Source organism: Haliotis asinina, chromosome 5 (assembly GCF_037392515.1).
Source record: "Haliotis asinina isolate JCU_RB_2024 chromosome 5, JCU_Hal_asi_v2, whole genome shotgun sequence".
Taxonomy (NCBI): Eukaryota; Metazoa; Mollusca; class Gastropoda; order Lepetellida; family Haliotidae; genus Haliotis; species Haliotis asinina.
This window is the reverse complement of record NC_090284.1, coordinates 24,431,318-24,458,365: the sequence shown is the minus strand read 5'-3', so window position 1 is coordinate 24,458,365 and position 27,048 is coordinate 24,431,318. Positions and strand designations below refer to the sequence as shown.

The following is a 27,048-nucleotide window of genomic DNA, read 5'->3' as shown; positions in this document are numbered from 1 at the left end:
AGCTGATATGTGGTTGAGTTCGACAATAATCGAAAATTTCCTACACCCAGTACCTAGTACCTTCATACACTAAACCGAATCGTTATGTACTCACGTTTGTCCAGTTACTTTGGTTACGACAACCGGATTACAGTCCATATATTGCTTTCTCCTTACGCCTAGTAAGAATCTTATTCAATACACTACGGGTTTTTATTGACTTGCTATAAAACATTGTCACTTAAAGCACTAGGTTTTATAAAAAGGTTTTTGATGAAATACATAACATCGATTTTAATTGCCTTAAATAAATATTTTCTGTTGACACAAATACGCCAAAACCACGCTCAGGAATAGTTTTCAGAGAACTAGTATTTTGCTGTCTGCTGAAAATGCATGGGAAAGACATATTTTTCTTAGTTTCATGACGGTGATATAATTAATTGGTAATGATTTGAATACATTTCGAGCAGTACATTTCATAAACACATTGTTTCATTATGCCGCGTTTGACAGGTGTTGTAAGTGCCGGACTTAAGCCTTTGAAAAAGTTTAAGAACTACGAACAAGTGCCCACGTACAAGATACTTTTACCTCCTATTTTGAAGGACTCTGTGCCAGAGACAGGAGGGAAGACGAAAGGTAAGATTCTTTTAATCGGATACTCATCGTAATGTATGTTACTAGAATGAAATTAATGTAAAGTGAACGTATGTCACGCTAAAAATATCTGAATTTGTCTCTCACCTTGGAGCAACTTTAGAATTCAGCACCACACTTTTTTAAAGGGGCACTGATGCGGAGCAATTTCTGTGGACTGGTGTAAACTTTTGTTATTGTTTTTCTCCCGTGAGTACCCGGATGATATCCCAGAATTCGTGACTGGTTTGTGACCTCTGCTGCGCAGTCCGTAAGCGCAATTGATAGTTTAATTATAGACAGATCAACTGAGGTGAAGTCATTTGTACTTCATTCCAAATGTATTATGAAAACAAATGAAACACTTTGAAGGTTAATCATCTGCCAGTGGTAGAAATGGTAAAAAACTATTAGGACGGAAAAATAACGAAGCCAATGTACGTCTCTATATTTTGTCTCATAACCCTAATTAGTTTATTGTCATATTTGTATGATTCTGAAAATTAATAAAAGAACACACGATTTGCTTATACTCATAGTAAATTTCTAACATAACAGCAACATTTATACATTGTATAGATTGCCAATGTGGATCCTATTTCACACACATATGCGATCTAGTGTGTGTTTTCTGTCATACAGATTCTGCTGAATGCTACAACAAATAAATTAAAACAAAATGCAAATAATGAATGTAAAACAGACTAATTTTATAGCAACAATGTCAGGCTACTACCTTGTTCAGGAATGTATCCATCAATATCCATGTAAAAGAAATCGTATTCCATTCATCTGCAGCTGGTAAATAATCCTGCTCTGTGTCGCGTGTCTTACAACTGTCTCATTTGCGAAAAAGTAACACATCGTTTCACGTCTTTCGTTGGTGAAAACTAGATAAACCTCTCATTGGTCTTCAAGATAGCACACCTGGCAACTAATTGTATGATGTCCACTATTCTAAGTAATTTAGTTGACCAATATTGAGCAATCAATCAATCAACGCAAGGGTGGTTAATTCTTTGAAGGGAGGATGTTGTTTTTGCACTCACACTTTACGACAGGGTGTAGTCATCTACACACACTGCCTTTTGACAAATCCGCTAGAAGAACAAAAGTAATTAATCAATCAGTGTGTTATCGGTTAATCCTTTGATCGATGTTTGTTTTTGTAACTCAGCTGATAAACCCTCTTGCATCACTTACATACACATATTACATAACATACAATACATTTGCCATTACAGACCTTAATTTATAATGTTGAGTATTTACTCCAGACAGGAGAAATGCCAAATGGGAACCTTTGTTGAGTAACCGAAGTGGTGTTGCTACTAATTATACCTGTTATAAATTCATGAATTGACCATCAAGAGAATGATGATGTAGGTTTACACCATCAAACGCAAGTTACAGCAAGGAAGATGTAATCTCTGTGTCGCATGCAGCCTGAAAACACTTATGGGCCGAAACTGTTTTGAGGATACCAACGGAATTTCGTTACATAAGGAATACACACAGGCATTTGCTGTGTACTTTGGTAAATAAGTGAAATAAGGTTTTTTTTACGTAAGACAATTTTCAGATTTCTCTACCAAAGCCAAGGTCATCGTTTTTTTGTTTTCGAATTCAAATAAATCAACTGTGTGTTTTATTATCATAAATAATAAACCATTGTAGCTACCATAGCTACCAAAATTTACGTATGCTGTTTGCTATCACAGCTCAACCAACACTCAAAACTACCTAAATATAAAGCTTTGCAATCTTCCGTACTGAAACAAATGGCTTGCTACGTGCCTGTAGACATCATATTTTCATGTAACATGATTAAATATCGAGGTTAAAAACACAGAAATAGGATCAAATTGGATCAGTAAGTATACCATCCAAGCATCCGAAAAGAACTACACTGCTGGGATATATGGTTACGTACGATCAGACAAGGAATACCATGGATATTTTTAAACAAATGGCATGTGATGGGCATCCGGCCTCCTGACTGTTTAAGTGAAGAAATTTTGCTAATATGGACAGGAGCCCAGTTCCTTTGTCTGCCACGGTCGAAGGAGTGGGCGCTGACCAATTTGCGGTCTGCTTTCGTAATTAGACCGTTGGCGAGAAGCATTATTCGCTCCGCATCAGTGCCCCTTTAAGAGTACCCCCTGTCACTGAGACAGGCAACCATTTTGTAAGAAATTTATCTAGTCATTCCTGTGACGTCATAGAAATGAACGGAAAGAGTCAAATAGGTTTCGAACTATTACAAGGGTTACGGGGAGACTTGGTGTCTCGTGCTTTCAATCTACTGACGGTTGCTGAATGGCCCTGATACCATTTGGCACAATGAGCCGATATGGTTCAGACTGAAAACGTTTGTTGACGTCAGGCATCAGGCGTCAGACGTCCATTTCATGGTGCATGCATGAATGATGTGCTGGTGTAGAAATCATTGGGTGCTTATGTGACAGAAAAGTGTTGTAGGGAACACAGTAAGTATAATGTGGATCGCGCTAAGGAATGAGTGAGACATGGGCATGTCTAGTGATGGCACAAGGGTGAGTTAGACTTCAAATCATTCTGAAAATATGTAGATCTAGAGGTGAAAGTGGCATGAGTGCAAGTTCAAGGCCGATTTCCATCAGTGCAAAATTTCTACATTAAAACATTTTATTGTTTATTCAACTTTTGACATTTTGGTTTTGTGAACAAAGTATTAAAAATGCAAAAGGAAAACAAATGGTACTCTTGCATCTACCTACTATAATGGATTAGGTCCCTTACCCTAACCCTAACCCTAACCCTAACCCTTGAAATAATTCTAATAAATAGAATACATTGACCGAACTGACACGAAAATGGCTGACGTGTCCTGTGTAATGAATTCTTACTGCTTCGAAAAATAAATACGAATAAACTCCATTTCAGTGTAATGGTGCAAATTACTGTATGACCAAGATATATATGTATATTAGTTTACATTTATAATTCATTTGATCCAAATAGTTATGTTTGAAACTGAAATATGAAATATATTTAGATTATTTAAATTGACCCAAACTGCGAATAATAAGATATGGCACAATGTGACCAGTGTGAGGCATTCTTACTAAATTTAAAAAATACAAAATATAAAAATACACAAAATATAATGTCTCAGCACCTCTTAATATAAAGAAATAGGAGCATATTAGTCAAAAAAGAAAAAATATTTAGAACTGGTTCTTGCGAAAAATTGTGCATCCATTGAACTACTGCTGGAAACTCGCAACATTGTTGGGTTTCTGCAATGACATGACTTGTAGAGAGGAAACATCAGTGAGCGGAGCTTATACACACTCGCAGAGCATGACGACCTTGTTGCTATGCAAGGGTGATAGGGCATTGTTTTAAGAACGTACTTTTGAACAAAATCACCTACAATTACGTAAAAGAGTATCATGACGTGTTTTTATAGTTTGTGGTGCTGTATTCTAAAGGTAGGCCCAAACCTCGTCTTTAAATGCTATAAATCATTTTGCTATCTCTTTTGGATTTTTCTTTTACATTATTTATTTATTTTATGTAGATATGATGATTTTGCAGATACCCCCAAACTATCAGTTCAGTTTTCTGCCTTATTTCTTTTTACTAGTATTTACTTCTTTTAGGAAGACTTGCACTCAAAATGAAGTCCTGTTTTGATTGTGTAGCAGGATAAGGGGTGGTGCTTAAAGATGACCAATGCCTCCTGGGGTGAGAGTTGTGATTTGCATCCACAATTTATTGAAACAATCTTTGGGTTTCGATTTCCACCCTGCAACTACATAAAAAGTCTTGTGTTTTTTACTTGTGCAAAGGGATGCACAGGAAGTATGGTGGTGGAGAGATGTGTTTTTACAAAAGCTTGATCACATGAAATAAGCTATATATTTCGCTAATCACAGGCTTTGTTTCAAAAATTAACTGAGCTCAATTGCATTCAGCATTAAACAATGTATTTGTTCTGAGTTTTGGTTTCTTTAGAGTGTGTTTACACTATCGGTAAAGCATATGACCGAACCAGAATTTGACAAGTGGGTATTTTTATTCATGGTGTGCATGCGAGTCGAAAATTAATGTGAAACCAACAAATGGGCAGATGTCTTGCCAAACCTTGGATCCCCTTTCCAGTCAAAACACTCTCAGTCATGATCTTTGGGGTTATGTTCCCGTTTTGATTTTCAGGGTTATTTGAAGGGTTTTAGTGTTATATTCCCCATAATCAGGTGCTGATCGCTAGGTTGATGAATACTATTTTTTGGTTGTCTCTGGTGAAGTGAAGGCCTTATAATGGTCTCATTGCCCCAGCCTAGTCAGGTAGCCAAGCCTGAAACGGGCAATGCAGGTTCAATCCACCACTTTGCTCTAATGGAAAGGTGAAATGTTTGACCAGTTAAGTACAGTTTGTTCCAAATATTTGCTGACCTGCCATTCTTTATGAATATTCATTCTGTACTAATAGTAACATAGGTATATTTGATTTCAGTTGCAGTATGTCTACAGCAAATGAATGTCATGATGGCATGTTGGAAGAACAATGACTTTAATGAAAGGAAATGTTCAGAAGAAATTAAGGCCTTTAGTGAATGTATTGAGAAGTCAAATGTAAGTATTACTTACAGTATAAATTTATGATATTGAAACGACAACAATAACACCCTAACTGGCCAGGCTTGGAGGAGTTGTTGGAAAGATCTACACCGAACAGACAATATGCATCTGCAAAAGATAAATAACCCATAAAAATTTGCATCTGATTGTATTAAATACAATACTTTCCAAGTTTACAGACTGCTTTTCAACCATGCACAAATCAGGCAACATATTTCTGCAGGCATGCAAATGACATAAGTATTCTCCCAGTCAACGTGGTCATTGAAAACAGTGTCAGGGTAAGGGGATAATTCTGCTCTCTTTTCCTCTGTTAAAAGTGGAGAGCTGTAGGGGCAGTTAGTATGATGAAAATTATTGGCAATTCACACATTGTTTGAGAATGTTGATTTGTTATGAAATATTGCTGCTCTACACTTTGAGCAACCCGATTATGTTTCACTTATGTCTACTGATCTAAGTTGAAAGAGTGCTCCCACTTTACAAAAAAGGATGCTTGAACACGGAATAATACTGTGGAGAGTACATTGCACCCATGACATAAGCACCATTGTACAGAGAGCAACAAATGACACCAACAAAGCATTTCAGCTTACTCTGCGTTGGATGAAGAGATTCTTTTTGGCTACTTGATATTTTTCTCAGCCGCAGCTGCAAAACCATTAGATTTAAAAAGTTTAAAAGGCATGATATAGTTACAGCATATTTTTGTAGCAGACAAATTCTATTATTTCATTTATTTGAAGTCTAATTATTTACTTCAAGCAATTTCTGTGACAATTTTTGGAATATTGCTGAGTGCGGCATAAAACTAAACTCACTCACTCACAATTTATTGTTTTCCAATTAAAATGCAAGAGGACCTACCTCATCATGGATAGGGCAGATTATATTCTGCTTAATTTTTGTCAAAAGTGATGATTCCTAAGTATTATCAATTTGAAGCATAATGCTAATAGTAAATGGTCATTTCCAATTTTGTTTGAGGGGACACTGTTGTTTAAGGTGATACAAGTCCTGTATTGGCCCTTTCCCTTGGGTACACAAAGAACATGATCTTGGTTCAAATCCAGGGTATGTTTCTAAGTATGTGAACATCGTGCATGTGGTTGAGGGTTTCACCCAAAGGGTAAACGTTGGAAACTTGCATAAGGCTGATTTCTTTCCTGCTCGTTAAAACAATATGCTGTCTTATTGTAATTTTGTTAAAGGCAGCATTTATCAAACTCAATCATTTTCTGATATCAGTGAATTGAGTGCCATCATACTTTGTATCCAGTGCTATCGTAGAAGTCTCAAGTGGTGATCTTTTACTCCACTATGACTGCTAATCTAAATGAAAGATATGTGTTTTTTCTGTTCAGACAGACATCAGATTTCTAAAATGTTTTAGCTAATTCCATTCTAATTTGATACAGAAATTTCAATTTGTACTGAGGAAAACCCGTACAGAACACAAATAATATGAGTGAGTGAGTTAGTAAGGTTTTATTCCTCTTAAGGAATATTCCAGCAGAATCACGGTGGGTTTCACAAATTTGGGAATAGAACCTGGGTATTTGGTATAAACACAGCCTACCCACTGCCCACTGTAACATTTAGCATGTTGAAGATGAATTTTTACGGGTTATTGATGTTGAAATTTATGTTATGATGGATATGTTGTCTTGATGCTGTGTAGACTCCATCTGTGTTCCTAACGCAAATATCACACAATGCTGGTGGCAACTGATCTTGGTGCTTTAAGATTATGAAAAGAAACTGATGTTATTTGAATAATAAGAATTAATTCATTTAGAAATAAAAAGGTGCTATTTTGAAATATTTACTACAAATTATTGCAAGATTCAAATTTTATTGAAAATATGAATTGAAAACAGATTTGATTCATTTATAAAATCAGTTGCATGTACAGTTTAGGGGACATAACTCTTCATGGCATAATTGATGTATTGGGATAGCATGGGATTATGTTCATTGATATATGTATGTTACCAACCAATGATATTTTGCAATTAAACAACTCACCATTTTATCAATCACTTTGCATCTTGACCCAGGTGTGAAGTTAGTTTTTGAAAGTTTGATAACTTTCAGAATGTTCAGTTATGTCGTACAGGTCAAATATCAAATTAACTCTGCTCATATCATGTGTCTGTGACTAGGTTGAGTTAAGTAGCATTGTTTACTCTACCATGTACAATTATTATGAGTGTAATTATGCAGACTGAGAGGGTATAAGTTGCATGGCCAGGCTGGTTAGGTACACTCAGTTTGGTGTTTTTGAAACAAGCATTGAGGACTCCCAGGCAGCAATTCCTAATGGAACCCACCCAGAACTAGTCAGAAAACATACAAGAAGTGATGTGTTCTTGGCAGCAGAATTGTGTTCTTTCCGAGTGTCAGTTAGCAGATCTGGAAGTACCAAACCTACGACTTCTGCCAGCGATTGCTTACTTTATCAACCCACCCACTATGACAAGGGGTCTACTACTGGGATACTTACTTTAACATGGGGTCTGCCCTTGTAATACTGTAACATCTAACTAACTGGTGTCAACCATTGGAATACTTCCTTTAACGTGGGATCTGCCTTTGAAATACTGTAACATATAACTAACATGGTGTCTACTATTGGAATACTTACTATAACATGGGGCCTACCCTTGTAATACTGTAACATCTAACTAACATGGTGTCTACTATTGGAATACTTACTTTAACATGGGGCCTACCCTTGTAATACTGTAACATATAACTAACATGGTGTCTACTACTGGAATACTTACTTTAACATGGGACCTACCCTTGTAATACTGTAACATCTAACTAACATGGTGTCTACTATTGGAATACTTACTTTAACATGGGGCCTACCCTTGTAATACTGTAACATCTAACTAACATGGTGTCTACTATTGGAATACTTACTTTAACATGGGGCCTACCCTTGTAATACTGTAACATCTAACTAACATGGTGTCTACTATTGGAATACTTACTATAACATGGGGCCTACCCTTGTAATACTGTAACATATAACTAACATGGTGTCTACTATTGGAATACTTACTATAACATGGGGCCTACCCTTGTAATACTGTAACATATAACTAACATGGTGTCTACTATTGGAATACTTACTATAACATGGGGCCTACCCTTGTAATACTGTAACATCTAACTAACATGGTGTCTACCATTGGGATACCTACTGTAACTTGGTGCCTAACCTTGTAATACTTACTCTAACATGGTGTCTGCCCTTGTAGTACTTACTATAACAATGTGCTTAACCTTGTAATACTCTAACATGGTGTCTGCCCCTGTAATACTTACCATAACAAGGTGCCTAACCTTGTAATACTTACTGTAGTCTATCCATCTATAAATAACGACGAATCAAATAGTGGCTTTCTGTGAACAAATTGAAAATAGTGAGCAAATGTTGTAAGCTTCCACATGCTCAAAGTAAAATATCTAGTTATCCAACTTCATTAGAGGACAGCTAGTTGAATTAATGGACAAGTACCGTGTTTCACAATCAGAAGGTGATATCTTAAATGAACTTGTAACATTAGCTATTTGCATCATGGATGTGAAACAATGCGATGGGAGTAAGGTTTTGAAAAATTAACTGAGAGAGTAAAGACATGGCTGTTATATCTTGCATTGCACCGTAATGGAAGCAGACAAAGGCACATAACATTTCTTACAGCATACAGGTAATGAGCGAGTGATTGAGTCAGGTAAAAGTCATAGTCACAGGATCAGTATTTCAGCCGTATTGTGGCTTAAAATGATTACATATTCATGATAATTGCGCAAAGTCTAAAACCAACTGGTATATCACAGTAATAAGAAATTAAACTAGCATATATCGCCAATATAGGATTTCAGATTAGGACAATACAATATAAAAATGCTTAGGATTGCCAACAACTAAACGTGGATCAGCATTCTAGTGACCGTGGGGACTTACAGTAGTTTGGCTACCTGCATGAACCCTAACTTAAACCATTCCTTCAGCCATTTGCGACTGTACTGATATTTAGCCATAATAAAATAACAAATATTCTGTGATTAATAACGTGTGTAGAGCTAAATTGACCTTGAAAGTCTGGGGTCTACACTTCATTAAAAGCTGTATTAGCTATAACTTGAGATTGTGTTTATGAATTTTGTCTTATTTTATTTTTGAATTAAAAAATGTTGCAACTGTTATACTTATTTGAAATGAATACCCGGATTTTGATAATGACGATAGGTATTGATACTCTCTTGAAATTGGAAATAGCCACTTAGTTTCAAAAGTGTGGGTATCATACCCACTTGGACTTCAGCTCTGCTTCCTGTAACAAAGTGTCTACCCTTGTAACACTTGCTGTAACAAAGTGTCACCCACTATAACATTGTGTCTACCCTTGTAATACTTACTTTCTCAACTCACCCACTGTAACATTGTGTCTGCCCTTGTAATACTTACTTTCTCAACTCACCCACTATAACATTGTGTCTACCCTTGTAATACTTACTCACCATAAACTGTGGTGTGGTTGAGGGATGGTGTTCACTGTATGAATGAAAGCTAAACTTAATACAACGCCAACAAGTGGGACATTGTCCCTGTAGTCTATGGCAATTTTCTTGATATTAGATATATTTCTTGCCTCATAGAAACCATCCCATTCTATGGGTATGCCAGGCCATTACCATTATTCACGTGGATGGACTTTGAAATTTAAGTTGTGGAGTAGGATGAATTAAGCCTGGTCTTTATAGGCCTGTGCACTGAATCATCTGGCAGACCCTTTGATCAAGACCTGTTTAAAATTCAACTCATGATGTTGATGGTTATTTGTGAGCAAGGGAAATAGAAACAGTTTTGTTTCTTAGTGTCTATCAAAGAATACTAAACTGGAACCATACTTGGTGAAAAAACGAGAGTCTAATGAGCGAGTTTCAAGTTGAAGCAACATACTGTCTACCACTTCAAACCTGAGAAAAAAAACATTTCTGTAGGGACCATTAAACAGGCCATAAAACATAGAATTATCAGCTTGAGTAAATAGATGATCGCCCATGCTCAACTAGACGTTGTAATAAAATTGATGGACATTATCCACAGTGTCAGTGAAACTTGATGAATTGTCTGAATGGTGGATTGTTGACAGCAAGATTGGAAATGCGTACAGGTTTTGCTTGATAAGACATACCACATTTCCTGTAATAATGACCTGAATGAGCTGTGTTGACTGGAAAACAATGGGATTTTAAAATATAGACATGACAATTTTTGTGGGACGAAGTTCATGAACTGATGGGTTGGTTGGTTGATGAATTACGTATGATATCCGATTTGTATGAGAACCTATTGCAGAGTTCTTTGTACAAACTAATTCAAGTGTAAGTTGATCTTTAAAATCATATGAGATTCATTGGCATAGGAAAATTATCTACTGGACAAAATAAGGAAGGGATAGTAGTATTTTATGACTGATATCTTATCAGCATGTCAGTGAATAAATGCATCATTATTCATAATTTCCATATTTACATATATCCCTAACTATTTTTGTCCACCATATGTGATGCATATGTGGTATGGCAAGTTACTGTAGACTTATATTCATGGAACAGACTAATCCTTGTGTAAGCTGATAGATCAAATTTTATGTGATTCATTGGCATGGGAACTTACTGTAGACTTATATTGATTCATTGGCATGGGACTTACTGTAGACTTATATTGATTCATTGACATGGGAACTTACTGTAGACTTATATTGATTCATTGACATGGGACTTACTGTAGACTTATATTGATTCATTGACATGGGAACTTACTGTAGACTTATATTGATTCATTGACATGGGAACTTATTGTAGACTTATATTGATTCATTGACATGGGAACTTACTGTAGACTTATATTGATTCATTGACATGGGAACTTACTGTAGATTTATATTGATTCATTGACATTGGAACTTACTGTAGACTTATATTGATTCATTGACATGGGAACTTGCTGTAGACTTATATTGATTCATTGACATGGGAACTTATTGTAGACTTATATTGATTCATTGACATGGGAACTTACTGTAGACTTATATTGATTCATTGACATGGGAACTTACTGTAGATTTATATTGATTCATTGACATGGGAACTTACTGTAGACTTATATTGATTCATTGGCATGGGAACTTACTGTAGACTTATATTGATTCATTGACATGGGAACTTACTGTAGACTTATATTGATTCATTGGCATGGGAACTTACTGTAGACTTATATTGATTCATTGACATGGGAACTTACTGTATACTTATATTGATTCGTTGACATGGGAACTTACTGTAGACTTACATTTCCCTGTGGCCTTATATTGATTCATTGACATGGGAACTTACTGTAGACTTATATTGATTCATTGACATGGGAACTTACTGTAGACTTATATTGATTCATTGACATGGGAACTTACTGTAGACTTATATTGATTCATTGGCATGGGAACTTACTGTAGATTTATATTGATTCATTGACATTGGAACTTACTGTAGACTTATGTTGATTCATTGGCATGGGAACTTACTGTAGACTTATATTGATTCATTGACATGGGAACTTACTGTAGACTTATATTGATTCATTGACATGGGAACTTACTGTAGACTTATATTGATTCATTGACATGGGAACTTACTGTAGACTTATATTGATTCATTGACATGGGAACTTACTGTAGACTTATATTGATTCATTGGCATGGGAACTTACTGTAGACTTATATTGATTCATTGACATGGGAACTTACTGTATACTTATATTGATTCGTTGACATGGGAACTTACTGTAGACTTACATTTCCCTGTGGCCTTATATTGATTCATTGACATGGGAACTTACTGTAGACTTATATTGATTCATTGACATGGGAACTTACTGTAGACTTATATTGATTCATTGACATGGGAACTTACTGTAGACTTATATTGATTCATTGGCATGGGAACTTACTGTAGATTTATATTGATTCATTGACATTGGAACTTACTGTAGACTTATGTTGATTCATTGGCATGGGAACTTACTGTAGACTTATATTGATTCATTGACATGGGAACTTACTGTAGACTTATATTGATTCATTGACATGGGAACTTACTGTAGACTTATATTGATTCATTGGCATGGGAACTTATTGTAGACTTATATTGATTCATTGACATGGGAACTTACTGTAGACTTATATTGATTCATTGACATGGGAACTTACTGTATACTTATATTGATTCGTTGACATGGGAACTTACTGTAGACTTACATTTCCCTGTGGCCTTATATTGATTCATTGACATGGGAACTTACTGTAGACTTATATTGATTCATTGACATGGGAACTTACTGTAGATTTATATTGATTCATTGACATGGGAACTTACTGTAGACTTATATTGATTCATTGGCATGGGAACTTACTGTAGACTTATATTGATTCATTGACATGGGAACTTACTGTAGACTTATATTGATTCATTGGCATGGGAACTTACTGTAGACTTATATTGATTCATTGACATGGGAACTTACTGTAGACTTATATTGATTCATTGACATGGGAACTTACTGTAGACTTATATTGATTCATTGACATGGGAACTTACTGTAGACTTATATTGATTCATTGACATGGGAACTTACAGCGGACTTATATTCATGGAACAAACTAATTCTAGTTTAAGGTGATAGGTCAAATTTTATGCTGTACATTTCATGGGATTGTCAACTCCATTATGAGTGGCTGGTGATGAAGGGACATTACTCAGGGGGAATCTACAGTAAGTGTGCTGACAGGCGAAGTGCACCAGAGGAGAGAGGAGAAAAAAATGAGAATCTGTTTCAGCAAGTTATGCAGATAACACCTGGTTTGACAGCCTTTGAGACTCGTCTGTGCGGGTATTCAATATACCAGTATGTATCTTTTGAATATCGCCACATTTCACAGACATTCCGCCACGACTTGCTCCCATTTGTTTACCCTTTGTTATAGAATGATGTAGTTTATTCACTGATAATGTTACTGTACATGAAATTTGACTCTAATGTTAGAGAAGCCTATCGTCTTTCCCCAAGCTGCTCAGATGATGGGAAGGAATTTGATTTATCAAACAGGATTGCTACACATTGATGTACATAACTTTGAAAACTTTTGTCAGTTTTTTATTGTTGGGGGAATATATCATCTTTGATGTCTTATTCAGTTGTTGCACTCAGTGACATGATATGGTTTTCATTTGACAGCTTACAGGAGGATGTGTCTGGCTTGCAATAAATAAGGGGTGGGCCTTGCTAAACTCCATATGGACTGCAACTCATAATCAAGTCACACCAACAAATAGCATAGCAAGACAATTTAATTTGTTATGCCGTGCAATTTGTATTTTTTGTGCCAGGGTTTATATTAGGTTATTTTCCTCAAACACTTTTGCCCAAGTAGATTTTGCATAAACCCTTTGAAATAAACATTGTGAACAATACAGGAAACAATCTTATAAATTAATAAATAAAAATAATTAAATCCTTGTTCTTCAAAACATTTGAAAGGAGTTTCTGAAAAGTTCTGAGACTTATGATTAATGATGGGCACTACTAGTATATACTTTACAAATTGTAGGCTGCATCAAAGTGACAAGGTGATCTCTGTTGGTGAAACTGGACAGAATTGGCTTGTATTTTCATGTATTTTTTGTGTATGAAGAGACATAAAAATATCAATTACACAAATATGTACGTGTTGGTGAGAGCTATTTATATAAGCCCACAGAGCTTGTTTGCCAATTACTTTTCTTTCTTTTGAAATAATATATGTTTAAAACAATTCCGTATTCTAAAATGTGATATCTGATTATATATTTAACCTTAACAATTTTGCAAGAGTACTGTTGATATTACATATGAAACGTCTATGAAAGTATCTTACACAGATAGTTTAGTAGGTTACCCGACAGAGACAGGTTTATCTTACTCTGTCATTGGTATGTTTTCCATCAAGTTTTACCACAAGATACAAGATATTTTGAAAGTGTTTTGCTTGTTGAATGGCCTGTCAGTTTACTGTAAATGACCAAGCAGTCGAAGAATCCATAGCAGACTAATTATCAAATACTTGTGTATGGGTGAAGCCTGATTCAGTTTGATTATGCTGATCACAACCCAACACCTGTGCTTATACAAGTCTATAGGAGAGTTCGGACTATTGGAAGCTCTGTATACATAGTGGAAAACTCACAGGTGTGGTGATGGCTGTGTAAGACAGGAGCCCAGTCAACAGGTATCGCATTCCTGTAAGTTAGATTTAATTACACAGGTGATAAGATTATTTTATCTTCTGTTAACTCTTCCTGTTGAGCTTGAAACATCTTGAAATGATATGTAAATTGTCAGAGGCTCTAAGAAAAAAGGCTTTTTAGATATTCTATAGGAATGGTAGCTAATAGTATAGTTTTCAGATTGTGTGTTGTTCGTACAACGAATAGAGGAATCATGGCTGATCACCTGTGTAAACAATCTTAAGGCGCTCAGGTGTGAAAAACATCAAAGCCATTAAATGACATTCAGCGACACTCGAGCGACAATTGCGACAACTGTTTACCAAGCCATCACCTCTAATCACACAATCATCTTGACACTCAACAACGGTTAATTCATCGTGTGTGAATACAACTCCTGACAATCCATTGACCATAAGGTAAACATCAGAAGCCATGACGGGCACAGAGACTTGGCATTCAGCTGATGGGTTCTGACGATTTTGTTTGAATTGAAACTTGTCTCCTGTTCTTTTCTCATTGATTTTGAATGTTCTTTGGTCGGTTATATCTTCTGTACAAGCTTTGCTGTGAAACTATGACAGGGTGTGATCGCGCAAGTAATTTTTGATCTAACCGTAAAACGTGCACGTGCAAAGCTGTGTACTTCGATCATTTTGTAATGAAATTGTTGTGGCAGTGATGTATATTCAAACAGGACAGTATGCGTGTCATTTAGTCGCTGTTTTGCTTGCAAAGCCATGAAAACGATGTTTCAATGAGGTAGCATAGAAATAATATTGAATAACCTTTGGCCCAAGAACTCACCACACCTTGCTGTTTTCATTGATCTGATCATGAAGTTGATGGTTTGTATCAACATGATCAATAGGTTGTGTTGACCGAATTTTAGGCCCTATACCATATAAAGATTAAACAATCAACAAGGCTGTTCTGCTATTTATATGAATTTATTAGATCCAAAATTTACCAAATTCAAAACTCTTTTGAAATGGGAATCATTTACAAAAAGAGTATACCGACACAGAGTGGTAGAATATTTTATCTTAAGGCGACAAGTTCTACACAATGTAATGAACATAATTCTTAATTCAGAATTATTCATAGTGTGTTAGGGACCATTCATTTTTTATTTTAGATGGGATATATAGAATCCCCAGCATGTTCTTTATGTAATCATTCACTTGAAACCGCTATACATGTTTTATATGCATGTCAGTATGCAAAAATTATATGGAGATAACTTTCATAATAGCTTGTAAAGTACACCGAAGGAAACATTGAATCCAATGAAGAGAGTGAATTATTTGGATTCATTGGTATGAATATTAACCCTTTGACTGCAAGTATTTTTTAACAAAATCTATGCCCAAATCTATGTATTATCTAAGTGTCATCAAACTGTACTCACTCACTTGCTGTTGACACACTTTAGTGATTGTGCAAAAAAATAGGTTAAAGTGTCCTAAAAATAAGCCTGATGACTGAAAGAGCAATTTTTTTTGCTTGAGTTCCGAGTGATGGAGTTCGGAAGTCAGTTTCAGTCTTTCCTCCCTGTGTTGTTTCAGACGGAAGCAAGGACTCTTCAAGAAGCGGAGAGACTTGGTCAGGCTGATTCTGTTGCTGGGAAGCCAACATCTCGTACAATCAACAAGCTATTGAAACGTTACCCACAACCACCTACAACAATCAAAGTGAAATTGTGATGTATGTTGCATAACTTTGTGCCATCCCTTGGGATAGATTGTTGGTTTGTTTAACACCAGCATTATTTTAGCTGTATGGCTGTGGTCTGTAAGTAGTCAAGTCCAGACCAGGCATTGTAGTGATATACAACATAAGCATTGATCCTGTAAGTGGCCTTTTATGACAATATGTATGGGGATCCTCAAACACTTTGTCACATTTAACCGTTGCCATTGAACTTTGTGTTGAAAACCATTGAATGGTTTATATTATTAAGTATATTTCCTTTTTAATCCTTTGGAATTATTTTGTGATAATGATAAGTGAAGGATCATGTTCAGGGTCTTTCTATTTGTCTGTTATATCAAATTGGGCTTTGACTGGGAAAGTTGTGGGATCTATATTTGACATTTTCCACACAAGTACTATAAATCTTTTGATAACAATAGTATGTCATGATTCATTAATTCATGTCACATTGACTTTCAGTAAGTAGCTTGTGCCATAATTTCAGTTATTGTATAGAATTCCACCTATATATATTATGTTTGGTGTAGATTTTGTATGGGAAGTGATTGGAATGTTTAATAAAACTGGTAAGAAATGTCGAAAGTCAAGTTCACTCTGAAGGTCATTATTTCATGACTGGTGAAGGGTCAGGGTAGAATAGGCCTTCAGCAGCCCATGCTTGCCATAGAAGGCGACTATGCTTGTCGTAGGAGGCAAATAACAGAATTGGGTGGTCAGACTCGCTGACTTGGTTGGCACATGTCATCGGTTCCCACTTGCGCAGATCGATGCTTATGCAGTTGATCACGGGATTGTCTGGTCCAGACTCGCTCGCTCGCTCGCTCACTCACTCACTCTTAGTGGACAGCATTTCCTGAATGAGTGAGTGGGTTAGTTTAGTTTTAAGCAGCTTTTAGCATTATTCCATCAATATCATTTAGGGGAACACCAGAAATGGGCTTCACATATTGTACCCATGTGGGGAATCAATCCTGGGTCTTCGGCATGACGACCAAACACTTTAAAGCATATATATTTCTACCCCATCATCTGCATATTGAGATTATGATTACAGATTATCATGAAGATAGACACGGAATGTTTATTGGAGCAGTGTAATTACAGTAAATATGGTTCCTGAAATGTTGGTCGAACTATGTCACTCACAATATTTTGTTTGTTTACAGTAGAAACATTAAGTCTGTTTAGTAGGGCTGTGCAGTATTACCTGTAAGCCAGTATATACCAGTACAGTAGCTTATTCTGCAATGTGTTGGGTCATCCAGAATTATCTCCTTTTGAATTGTCTGCCCTTGACGGCCATAGCCATGAAGTGTCTTCATAAGTGGCTTCAAAGGTGCGGAGTATTCTACCAAATGCTCTAAGTTTTATGTGTTTCGTGTGTGAACTTTTTGAGGGATTGAGTGGCCTCAAATGGACCAGTCTTTTAAGGAAGGCTAGATTTATGGATGTCGAGTCATGAAAGAGCAAGCATACACTCTGAACCTTCTTGCTATTCACAATATTGAAGGTGATATCCATAAATCATGTTTTTCTTATATATTCCACTTTTAGAAGCTCTTAAACAATTTGACCAATATGTTATTCGGACTTATTAATAGAACCTATGGCTCTGAGTGACTATTTTGTTTGTTTATAATGGGACAAATGTTATCCGCTTGTCATTAAGTCCACAAAGTCTTAATAATTTTGTAGGATTGTAAGGTGACATTCTAGTCAAGGGTCTTACTTAGTGGATGTCACAAAGACTCCCATAAGAAATTAAGCTGAAGTAGTTCATCTAAATCATGTTTCTGTTTCATTTTGCAATAGTTCATTTTAACACGTTTATCTTGTAGTTGAGTCTGAGTGAATCACTGACATACAGTTACAATAATTACATACTGCAGTGAAGTGTATTCTGTTGAAGAAAACAGGGCTGATCGTGAAAATCATGTTATAATATTACCTTTAGATCTGTGGCAATATATCATAGGATTGATAATCATGATACTTTAATGGACGATAAATATATTGATACTTTTTTTCGTATCATGATGCGTATAATTAACCTTAAGATTGTTAATTTTCATCAGAAATTGATGGTTATGTCAAAATACACACTGTTACTTGATATCAAAACGTGCGTTTTTAAAAAACAATAACTAAAGATAGCATGTCATGATATGAATTGAATTGTATTGTGTCGTTCCAAGATACCGTGATATCGTGAAAATAATTTATCATTATGTTTGCAAATCATTGTTCCAATACAGTACTTTGATTAAACATTCTGCATTAAGGCTCTCTCTCTCTCTCTCTCCTCCCTCTCTCTCTCTCCTCCCTCTCTCTCTCTCTCTCTCTCTCAACGAAGAAGATGATGTCGCACACAGAGAGCTGTTATGAATTTATGATGTATGAACGTGGGCAAAAACCTTCCAGTCAGTTTATCACAGTAACTCTTAAATTATTGTAATATATCGCAATATGAGAATCAGGTCAACATCCATCCCTACTGTTTAGTCTTGAATCATTTAGTCTCTTTAGTGTCGAAACATTTAGTCTCTTTAGTGTCCAAATATTTAGTCTCTTTAGTGTTGAATCATTTAGTCTGTTTAGTGTTGAAACATTTATTCTCTTTAGTGCTGAAGCATTGTCTGTTAAATTACCCTTATGTTTATGATTTTTAAAGTTTCACTACATGCAGATCACACCATTGATAACATGGCTTGATGGTTCCAGCCATGAGGTTTCTGGCAATTGAAATGCATCCGTGTTTCATTTTATGTTCAAAATTGTCCAAATCTAATTGTCCAACTTTTGAAGTTGGCATGTCTGAAGATGGTGATCCGAAGTTATGAAATGTTAATCTTGAATTCAGGAAGTTCAAATAATATAATTTTAAGCACTTAAGATTTTCAAGTACAAATTTGAAATAAATTCTGTGCAGACAGACCAAATTTACTAGTGAAGTGGTCTTTTATTAGGAAAGTCGATAATCTTTTGTCTGAAATTTGAAGTAATTATTGAAAGGTTAATTACCTCTATCATTGTCATGAGTTGTTATACGTGCTAAGAAAAACAATTATATCTCCAATAAACGTGATTTAGGAGTCTCTTGATTTATTATACATGTAGCCAGAGAAAGATGACCCCTATAATGGGATTCTTACATGCATTATTAAGTAGTGTTAGATAGTTCCATGGCTATATTGGAATTGTGTCATGTGTCCCATAGCTCACCTGGTCTTCACAGTATGGGAACTTCTCGTGGAATTTGCTCTTCATGTTGACAGCTTCTTTCAAATTATATTCATGGACTCAGCTGATATTTGCAGGTAAGCTTGATCCTAACAGGGCACATATTTATATGTGATAAGCAAATCAGAATTTCACTCTGGCCCATGTCACAAAGTGATCGTAAGGTTATCAACACTTCCTCACTTTAACATAGTCTTATGACAGTCATAAGGCTGTGATATCTTTGTGAAATGGGACCTAGGAAGCTATCTTAATTATGTTGTAAACATTCCCTCTGGATTATGGTTGTTGGTTTCCAGTAGGTACCACACAGGCATACAGAAATGAAAGAGATTTTAATTTTTCTAAATAATTTAAGTCATAGCTGTACCTTGTGATATACCGAAGCAGGGACATGGTTATCTCCCTCGGCTGTGATCTCACAGCATTGATCTTTGAACACTCATATTTTTTTCTGTATGGTCACATACAGAGTGAAAGAATTTTCAAATTTTAAGTTCATATCTTCAACAGTAGAGCGAGTAGCATTCGCATTTTGTCACTAATTGACAGTCGCAGTAGTAACATTCATACCTACTGTGAAAGTTTGATACCTTGTGAAACTTGAATTTTTCTCACCATTAGACTTGATAAGGTTGCAGAATAAATGTGTTCATTGCCATCTTAATTATTCAGAATGCTTATCATCAGAGGTGACTAACAGTATCTTGTCATAAGAGGTGACTAACAGTATCTTGTCATAAGAGGTGACTAACAGTATCTTGTCATAAGAGGTGACTAACAGTATCTTATCATCAGAGGTGACTAACAGTATCTTGTCATAAAAGGTGACTAACAGTATCTTATCATCAGAGGTGACTAACAGTATCTTGTCATAAGAGGTGACTAACAGTATCTTGTCATAAGAGGTGACTAACAGTATCTTGTCATAAGAGGTGACTAACAGTATCTTATCAGAGGTGACTAACAGTATCTTGTCATAAGAGGTGACTAACAGTATCTTATCATCAGAGGTGACTAACAGTATCTTGTCATAAGAGGTGATTAACAGTATCTTATCATCAGAGGTGACTAACAGTATCTTGTCATAAGAGGTGACTAACAGTATCTTGTCATAAGAGGTGACTAACAGTATCTTATCATCAGAGGTGACTAACAGTATCTTATCATCAGAGGTGACTAACAGTATCTTATCATCAGAGGTGACTAACAGTATCTTGTCATAAGAGGTGACTAACAGTATCTTGTCATAAGAGGTGACTAACAGTGTCTGGTGGAAGTAACAGGTGACTGAGAGGCTCAGGTGGTTGCTGACATTGTTGACAGATGTCATAGGTTCACAATTCCTCAAATATGCTCATCCTGTTGTTTCATTTTGGGTCAGACAATCCTGTGATTGATATCATTAGCATCAGTCTATACTACAGGGATATAATAGCAAGCATGAACCAAATCAGATAGCTGGAGTGAGTGACCCTGAGCTGATTATTTACAGACTTCCACCATAAAGCTGGAATATCGATGAGTATGCCGTAAAACAAAACTCACTCACTCACTCCAGCTATCCAATTGGCTGTCAGCACTGTCTGATTTGATAAGCGGCTTAGTGTTTACTAAACGAAAGAGGCTAGAGAATTGATATGGTAAAAATAATTGTTATTCTTTATGACCCTAGGCAGTAGTCACATGTAATAAACCACAATGCAATGCTTAGGAATGGCAAGTGTCCATGGATGAGAGATTATAAATCTTTTACTGCATCAGTAGGAAGCTGAAATGAGTGCGCATGCCCCACCATATATAATATAGGCCAGTATATTTCTTGAAAATGTGTGTTATTGTGCCTTAAAGGAATCCGTCGTCATTAATAATGAAGTACAGTGTTCCCAGAAATTATTGAGAAAATCTTTGTTTTTTTTCTAATGATGCTAAGATTGGAAAAAGGGCTTTCACTATGCACTAAGCATACTAAATAAGGGAGACAACTCTTGAAGGCTTAGATGGCAGCTCATTACGTCAAGAGTTATCTCCCTTGTCTGAGCAGACGGCTTCCTGTGTTGACATGGCAGAATTTACAGCAAGAGAGAAAAGAAAGCTCATTCTCGATGATTTTGAAAGGGGTGAGGCTGATGCTAAAGTGTTAGCTTGTAGACATGGTATTCCTTTGTCTACAGTATACAGAACTTTGAAGAATATTCAAACAGGAACTGGGATAGAGCGCAAAGCAGGGGCAGGTCGGCCTAGGAAATTCAGTGTTGTGGATTGCCGAAGACTTGGGCAGATTGTGAGTAGGGGCAAATTGAAAAGTGTTGAGAACATCAGAAATGAAATGATTAGCAGAGGAAGTCCTCAGGTATGCAATGAAACAGTTAGGCAGGAATTACAGAGACTTACTTGGGTGAAAAAACGTGGAATTCCCTCGCCGTTGATGAAAGATGCACAAAAGGAAAAACGTTTAAACTGGTGTCGGGCTCATGAAAATCAAGATTGGGATAATGTTTTCTTTTCGGATGAAAGTTCTGTTTGGCTTTTCCCTAATTGTGTGAAAATTTGGACCAAAGATACTGTCAAACCTATCTACCAACGACCAAAACATAGCCCGAAGTTTCACATGTGGGGTGGCATATCGGCTCGCGGAGTGACACCATTGTGTGTTTTCACGGGAAACTTGACAAAAGAAAGATACATTGACATTCTAAATGGTCACCTTCTTCCGACAGCACAAACATTGTATGAAGATGATTGGATTTTCCAGCATGATAATGACCCAAAACACACGGCGCGCTACACAAAACAGTGGTTGTCGGGCGAAAATGTTCAAGTTTTAGACTGGCCCAGTTACAGCCCAGACCTAAACCCAATTGAGAATGTGTGGGGAGTCATGAAGGACAGAATAAACCAAAAGGGACTGAGAAATATTGAAGATATGAAGGCCGAGGTGGTCCAATATTGGGATACCCTGTCACACGATTATCTACAAACTTTGATGGGTAGTGTGCCTAGGCGTATTCAGGCATGCATTGCTGAGAGAGGAGGTCTAACAAAGTACTAAAACAAGACTGAGACTGTTAAAGGATGATGTTTTAACATGTTTATGTAAGTAAAACGCCAGAAGTTAATAAACGTAATGAGTTACATGACACAACATGATTCTCAATAATTTCTGGGAATACTATATGTACTGTCGTTGAAATAGCCAGATATTGTTACATGACTGTTACCTTAGTAACATACAGAATGAGTCTTGACACAATTTTATCTTCAAGCTTCGCTGAGTTGATATCAGGCATTTAAGTATTTGCCTACAAAAAAAAAATAGGACTCAGAAATAAAACTTTCATGAGAGAGTTAGCTGGGTTTTGTCACTTGGAACAGTATTTCTGTTATATCTGTGAAAAATTACAAACATGATTCAGAGCTTAGGTGTTTGTCACTCTTGGGGAAACAGAAGACAACTGACAAGCTCAGAAACAGTAGTTGCTGGAATTTGAGATTGGAACCCATTGATTATGCCATTGTCTAAGTCACCCTGGGAGGGGTGTGGGCAGCTTTGTGGTAAATGCATTTGCTCATCACGCTGAAGACTGGGGTTCGATTTGCCACTTGGGTACATTGTGTGAAGTCCATTTCTGGTGTCCCCTGCAGTGATATTGTCTGAATATTGCTAAAAGTGGTGTAAAATCTACTCATTCACTCTGTAATGAGTTGATACAACTCGGATAACTGGGCCATCAGTGCTCCTTGTATTGACAAGAACTATTGAAATAATTAGAAAACTTGAAACAGCTGATGTAAACTTGTGTGCACTCTGTCAATACTGGCATCACCAATTAAAATGCCGGTTTTGAGAGAATGCTGGTATAGGGAGTTTGCTTATCATTATTAAGTTTGCTTAATTATTGACAAACCGATTGACACTTCATGTTTCTAAATAATCTGATGAATTGTGTTGTTACATCATACGATTTTACCTTAAATACCCTCAAATCAGCAACATGTAAACTCTTGCTCGTTTTTACAGTCAGACTGCCCACTGTATATCACTACATACACGTAACACTTGCTAATTAACAAGATACTGATTGATACTTCCCATTTCTGGATAATTGCAGAAGTAACTGCAAGTTGTGTTGTTACTTCATTTGGACCTAATTGCATCAAAAGGTTGCACCGTCTTTCATGTGCCAGTATTTACAGATTTGTTTTCATAACAATTTGTTCGTTGGGACTGAAAAACAATTGCCGATATCCTGAGTAGACAGAAGCCAATGGTTCTAAATGATAATTAAGTGCATATCTGCCGGGACTGAAACTTTGTGCTGATGTTGACAGAATGCCAGTGTTTACGGAGGCCGATGTTGCTGAGTCCACTGTATGCCGATCTTAGTTTGGCGAGATAAATATGCTGCGTATGACTTTAGATCAGTATTAGACTGAAATAATAGTCTCTGAATTTTTGTTTCATACGGAATGCGTGTGTCTAATTTTATTGATTGCTGGATAAGGTTAGAGTACATGTATTTCACATATTTCATTTTAGAATTTACATTTGATTTGACTTACGTTTGCTCTTTTTGAGATCCTGCAGCAAGCATTTCTCCTGTAATTTTGATAAACACCATAACACTGTGGACACTTTGCAGTGCATATGATCATGATGATAACAACTACATCAGCAGCTGTCACGTATATTATATATCCCCAGGGCAACTTTTAAAAGATACATGCTAACAAATGAAACTGAAATAATCTGAAAATCAGAAACATTTACCACCATGATTAATGATAAAATATACAGGTACCCATGAAAAATTTAAATTGAACAATAAGAAATCATTTGAGTCTAAGAACATGTACAATAATTTTATGTGACTGTGTGAATACAGTTTGTCAATACATCTAATGACTAGTTCAATCCTCCTCCTCCTTTGTGACTGCAGCTTCTCCGACAATAGCTTGGGGTTGTGTAGCAAACCTTTGACAAGGGCAGGTAATCACCATGCTTTGTGAACCACCGTTGTCCTGTGTTCCCCGGTCAGAGGGATTGACTTTCAGTGGCAGAGTCATGTGACACAGAGGGGGAGCTACGATCACCAATTACACCCAATTTTTCAAAGCAGACACTGCAGATACAAGAGGTGGGAGAAAAGGACCCTGATATACTCAAAGCTTGTGCCTCTGTTGCCTCAGACAGCGGATTAAGTTTCGTCATGATCGAGAAAAAATCTGAGAGTGTCTTTGTGAATTCACAAGTGAATGGCTGTATTTAAGATTTGTCTGATCTGTGCACGTTTTTTAGATAACATGCTGATTTGAGTGCTTGATTGCATTTGTAAGGGTATTAATGGGTGGTCTGTTGGAGCGTCGTAAGTTGTACTCCCGCTGGTGATAGAGAATCTTCATTCGTCTGTACGCCCTTATTTGGGACTGGTGAATGAGGTATCGGTCAGAATTTGTATACTGTTTGGAAACTCAGATCACATTACACAAGGACTGATCTTAAAATCTTTTATTCTGTTAACAGTTGAACATGTTTGTTAATTCAAATGTGAAAATTATCATCGTAACTTTTCAAAATCAAAGTGTGAATGAAATGAGGGTTTCTTTGCTGGGTGCTATTCATGCATCCAGTTATTATGACAAGGTTTTTGCCCAGAGGAACTTATACCTCTGAAGTTTAATGATCTTTCCTTCATAAACCAGTCATAAATGTCAGGATGTAAAAAATGAAGAGAGCTTTTAACAATTTTCAGGTTCTGAATAAAAAACTCTCAAATATTGGACAAAAAAGCAATAAAATCATTTCAAAATAAATCTGTTTTGAAATGTTAGGCATTGACATATTAAACGAAGTAAGCCACATGATTATCAATTGCCTTTGTTGACAACCTACCTGTAATTCAGATGATAGACACACCTGAGAAACTTCAAAGCAACAGGTGCAAGCTGTACATGTAAGCTGCATCAGTTAATGAGCACTGAGCAACAATTTAATTGAGTCATCTGTCCCACGATCACTCACTCAAGGCATAATGGCGACCTGGCACCTGTGATGCCCTTATTGCACCACAATAGCCGTCATAACCTCAATTGAGTTGTCGTCGCCTCATGAACTCCCTGTGTACCTCCTGCTGTACGCTTTCTCTTAGTTCTCAGCTTAAACCAGACTCTCAATGAAAAGCCAACTTTAATAGGAACCTTAGCAGCAATAGGACTAAGGCTTGCTTTGCAGGATCCTAGTGTAGGCTTAAGTTTCAAGTTTTGTTTTTGTTTTGCAGGCTAATTTTGGCATGAATGGAGTCCTAGTGGAGGTATCTCTGGCAAGTTTGTATAGAAAGGGACATGGTGAAGATCATCGACCTCCTGTCATACACTTCACAGCTTTGTTCTGATTTAGATAGAAAAGCAGGTACACTTGTGGAATCCTATAGATTATTTTTATGAAAATAAACATCTATACAAAGAACACCTGTTCATCTTTTATGTTTGGCACCTGTATTAATATTTTGCTAACAAAACGGCTGGAGTTGGCGGGATGGTGAGTGTTTGTCTGTGTCATCAGTGTAAGCCGGGGTATGCAGCTACGCCCCCTTCCTCGTCATCTCAGGTGCACCATCGCCCGCAACATGAGCCACATTGCTACCTGTACAAAGGAATGATTGTTTATTAATTATCAGAGGCTTAGGATATTTTTTTTAAAGACAAATTTTGTTGGTAACAGTGTATCGCCTCCTTGTTTTTTTTCATGGAATTCTATGTCTGTTTTTCATATTGAAATAGTGTGTGCATTTATTAGCAGACCAATGACAAAGTTTGATATTATTATAGGATATTTACACAGTGCACATATCCACGCAACTAGTGCTTGCTCAGGGAGCTGGTATTTTTCTCTTGATCACTGGATGTCCATCTCAATGGCATGTCGTATTATCAACTTCAACTTCCTTGGGAGTATACAACTCTTGGTGCCTCTAGGCACAGAGAGTTTATTGTTGCTTTCTCATCCTAAGGAGGTACCCATTCACAACTGGGTGGACTGGGACCCATAGTCACAGTCCAAGTTCTCTGCATGCTGTACCTAGCACATATTCATGTGGCCACAATCTGGTCATCTACCAAAGGATAGGGTTCTTTAAAGTGCACAGGGTTGTGACAACAGGGAAAGAGTGCTAAAAAGCTGACTCCAATGTTTTTACACCTTGAGCATGGACTGCTGTCATTTATTTAGTGAAGATTGTGGTTGGTGTGTTCTTCTGCACCCCTTGCTTGTGGTAAGAGACTGAAACCATATCCATGGTCAGAGTTGCTGTCTTGATTGACACATGCCCTTGCATCACAGTTGCATAGATCAATGCTCATGCTGTTGATCACTGGGTTGTCTGGTCTAGACCTGACTATTTTTAGACAGCTGCCATAAAGCTGGAATATTTCTGAGTGTGGTGTCAAACAGTAACAACAGGTACCACTGTTATTAAGGAAGGTTACAAAGTGCTACCTTAGTAA

The 27,048-nt window shown here is 36.6% G+C and overlaps 1 protein-coding gene across 1 annotated transcript; it reads left to right on the top strand.

Annotated features, from left to right (window-relative positions):
* Nucleotides 1-349: 349 nt before the first annotated feature.
* Nucleotides 350-26,011, top strand: LOC137283556 (small ribosomal subunit protein mS37-like). The gene is made up of 4 exons (XM_067815121.1): nt 350-621; nt 5,123-5,241; nt 16,158-16,296; nt 25,824-26,011. Exons 1-3 carry the CDS (start codon nt 480-482, stop codon nt 16,293-16,295), a joined length of 399 nt encoding a protein of 132 aa, XP_067671222.1. The 5' UTR covers nt 350-479; the 3' UTR covers nt 16,296; nt 25,824-26,011.
* The last annotated feature ends 1,037 nt before the right edge of the window (nt 26,012-27,048 follow it).

What these genes read in the sequence shown, in the direction of transcription:
- LOC137283556 (XM_067815121.1), top strand. Translation starts at nt 480, where the DNA reads ATGCCGCGTTTGACAGGTGTTGTAAGTGCCGGACTTAAGCCTTTGAAA. An exon ending in GACAGGAGGGAAGACGAAAG is followed by an intron (nt 622 to 5,122) that starts GTAAGATTCTTT and finishes ATTTGATTTCAG; the next exon opens with TTGCAGTATGTCTACAGCAA. An exon ending in AATGTATTGAGAAGTCAAAT is followed by an intron (nt 5,242 to 16,157) that starts GTAAGTATTACT and finishes GTGTTGTTTCAG; the next exon opens with ACGGAAGCAAGGACTCTTCA.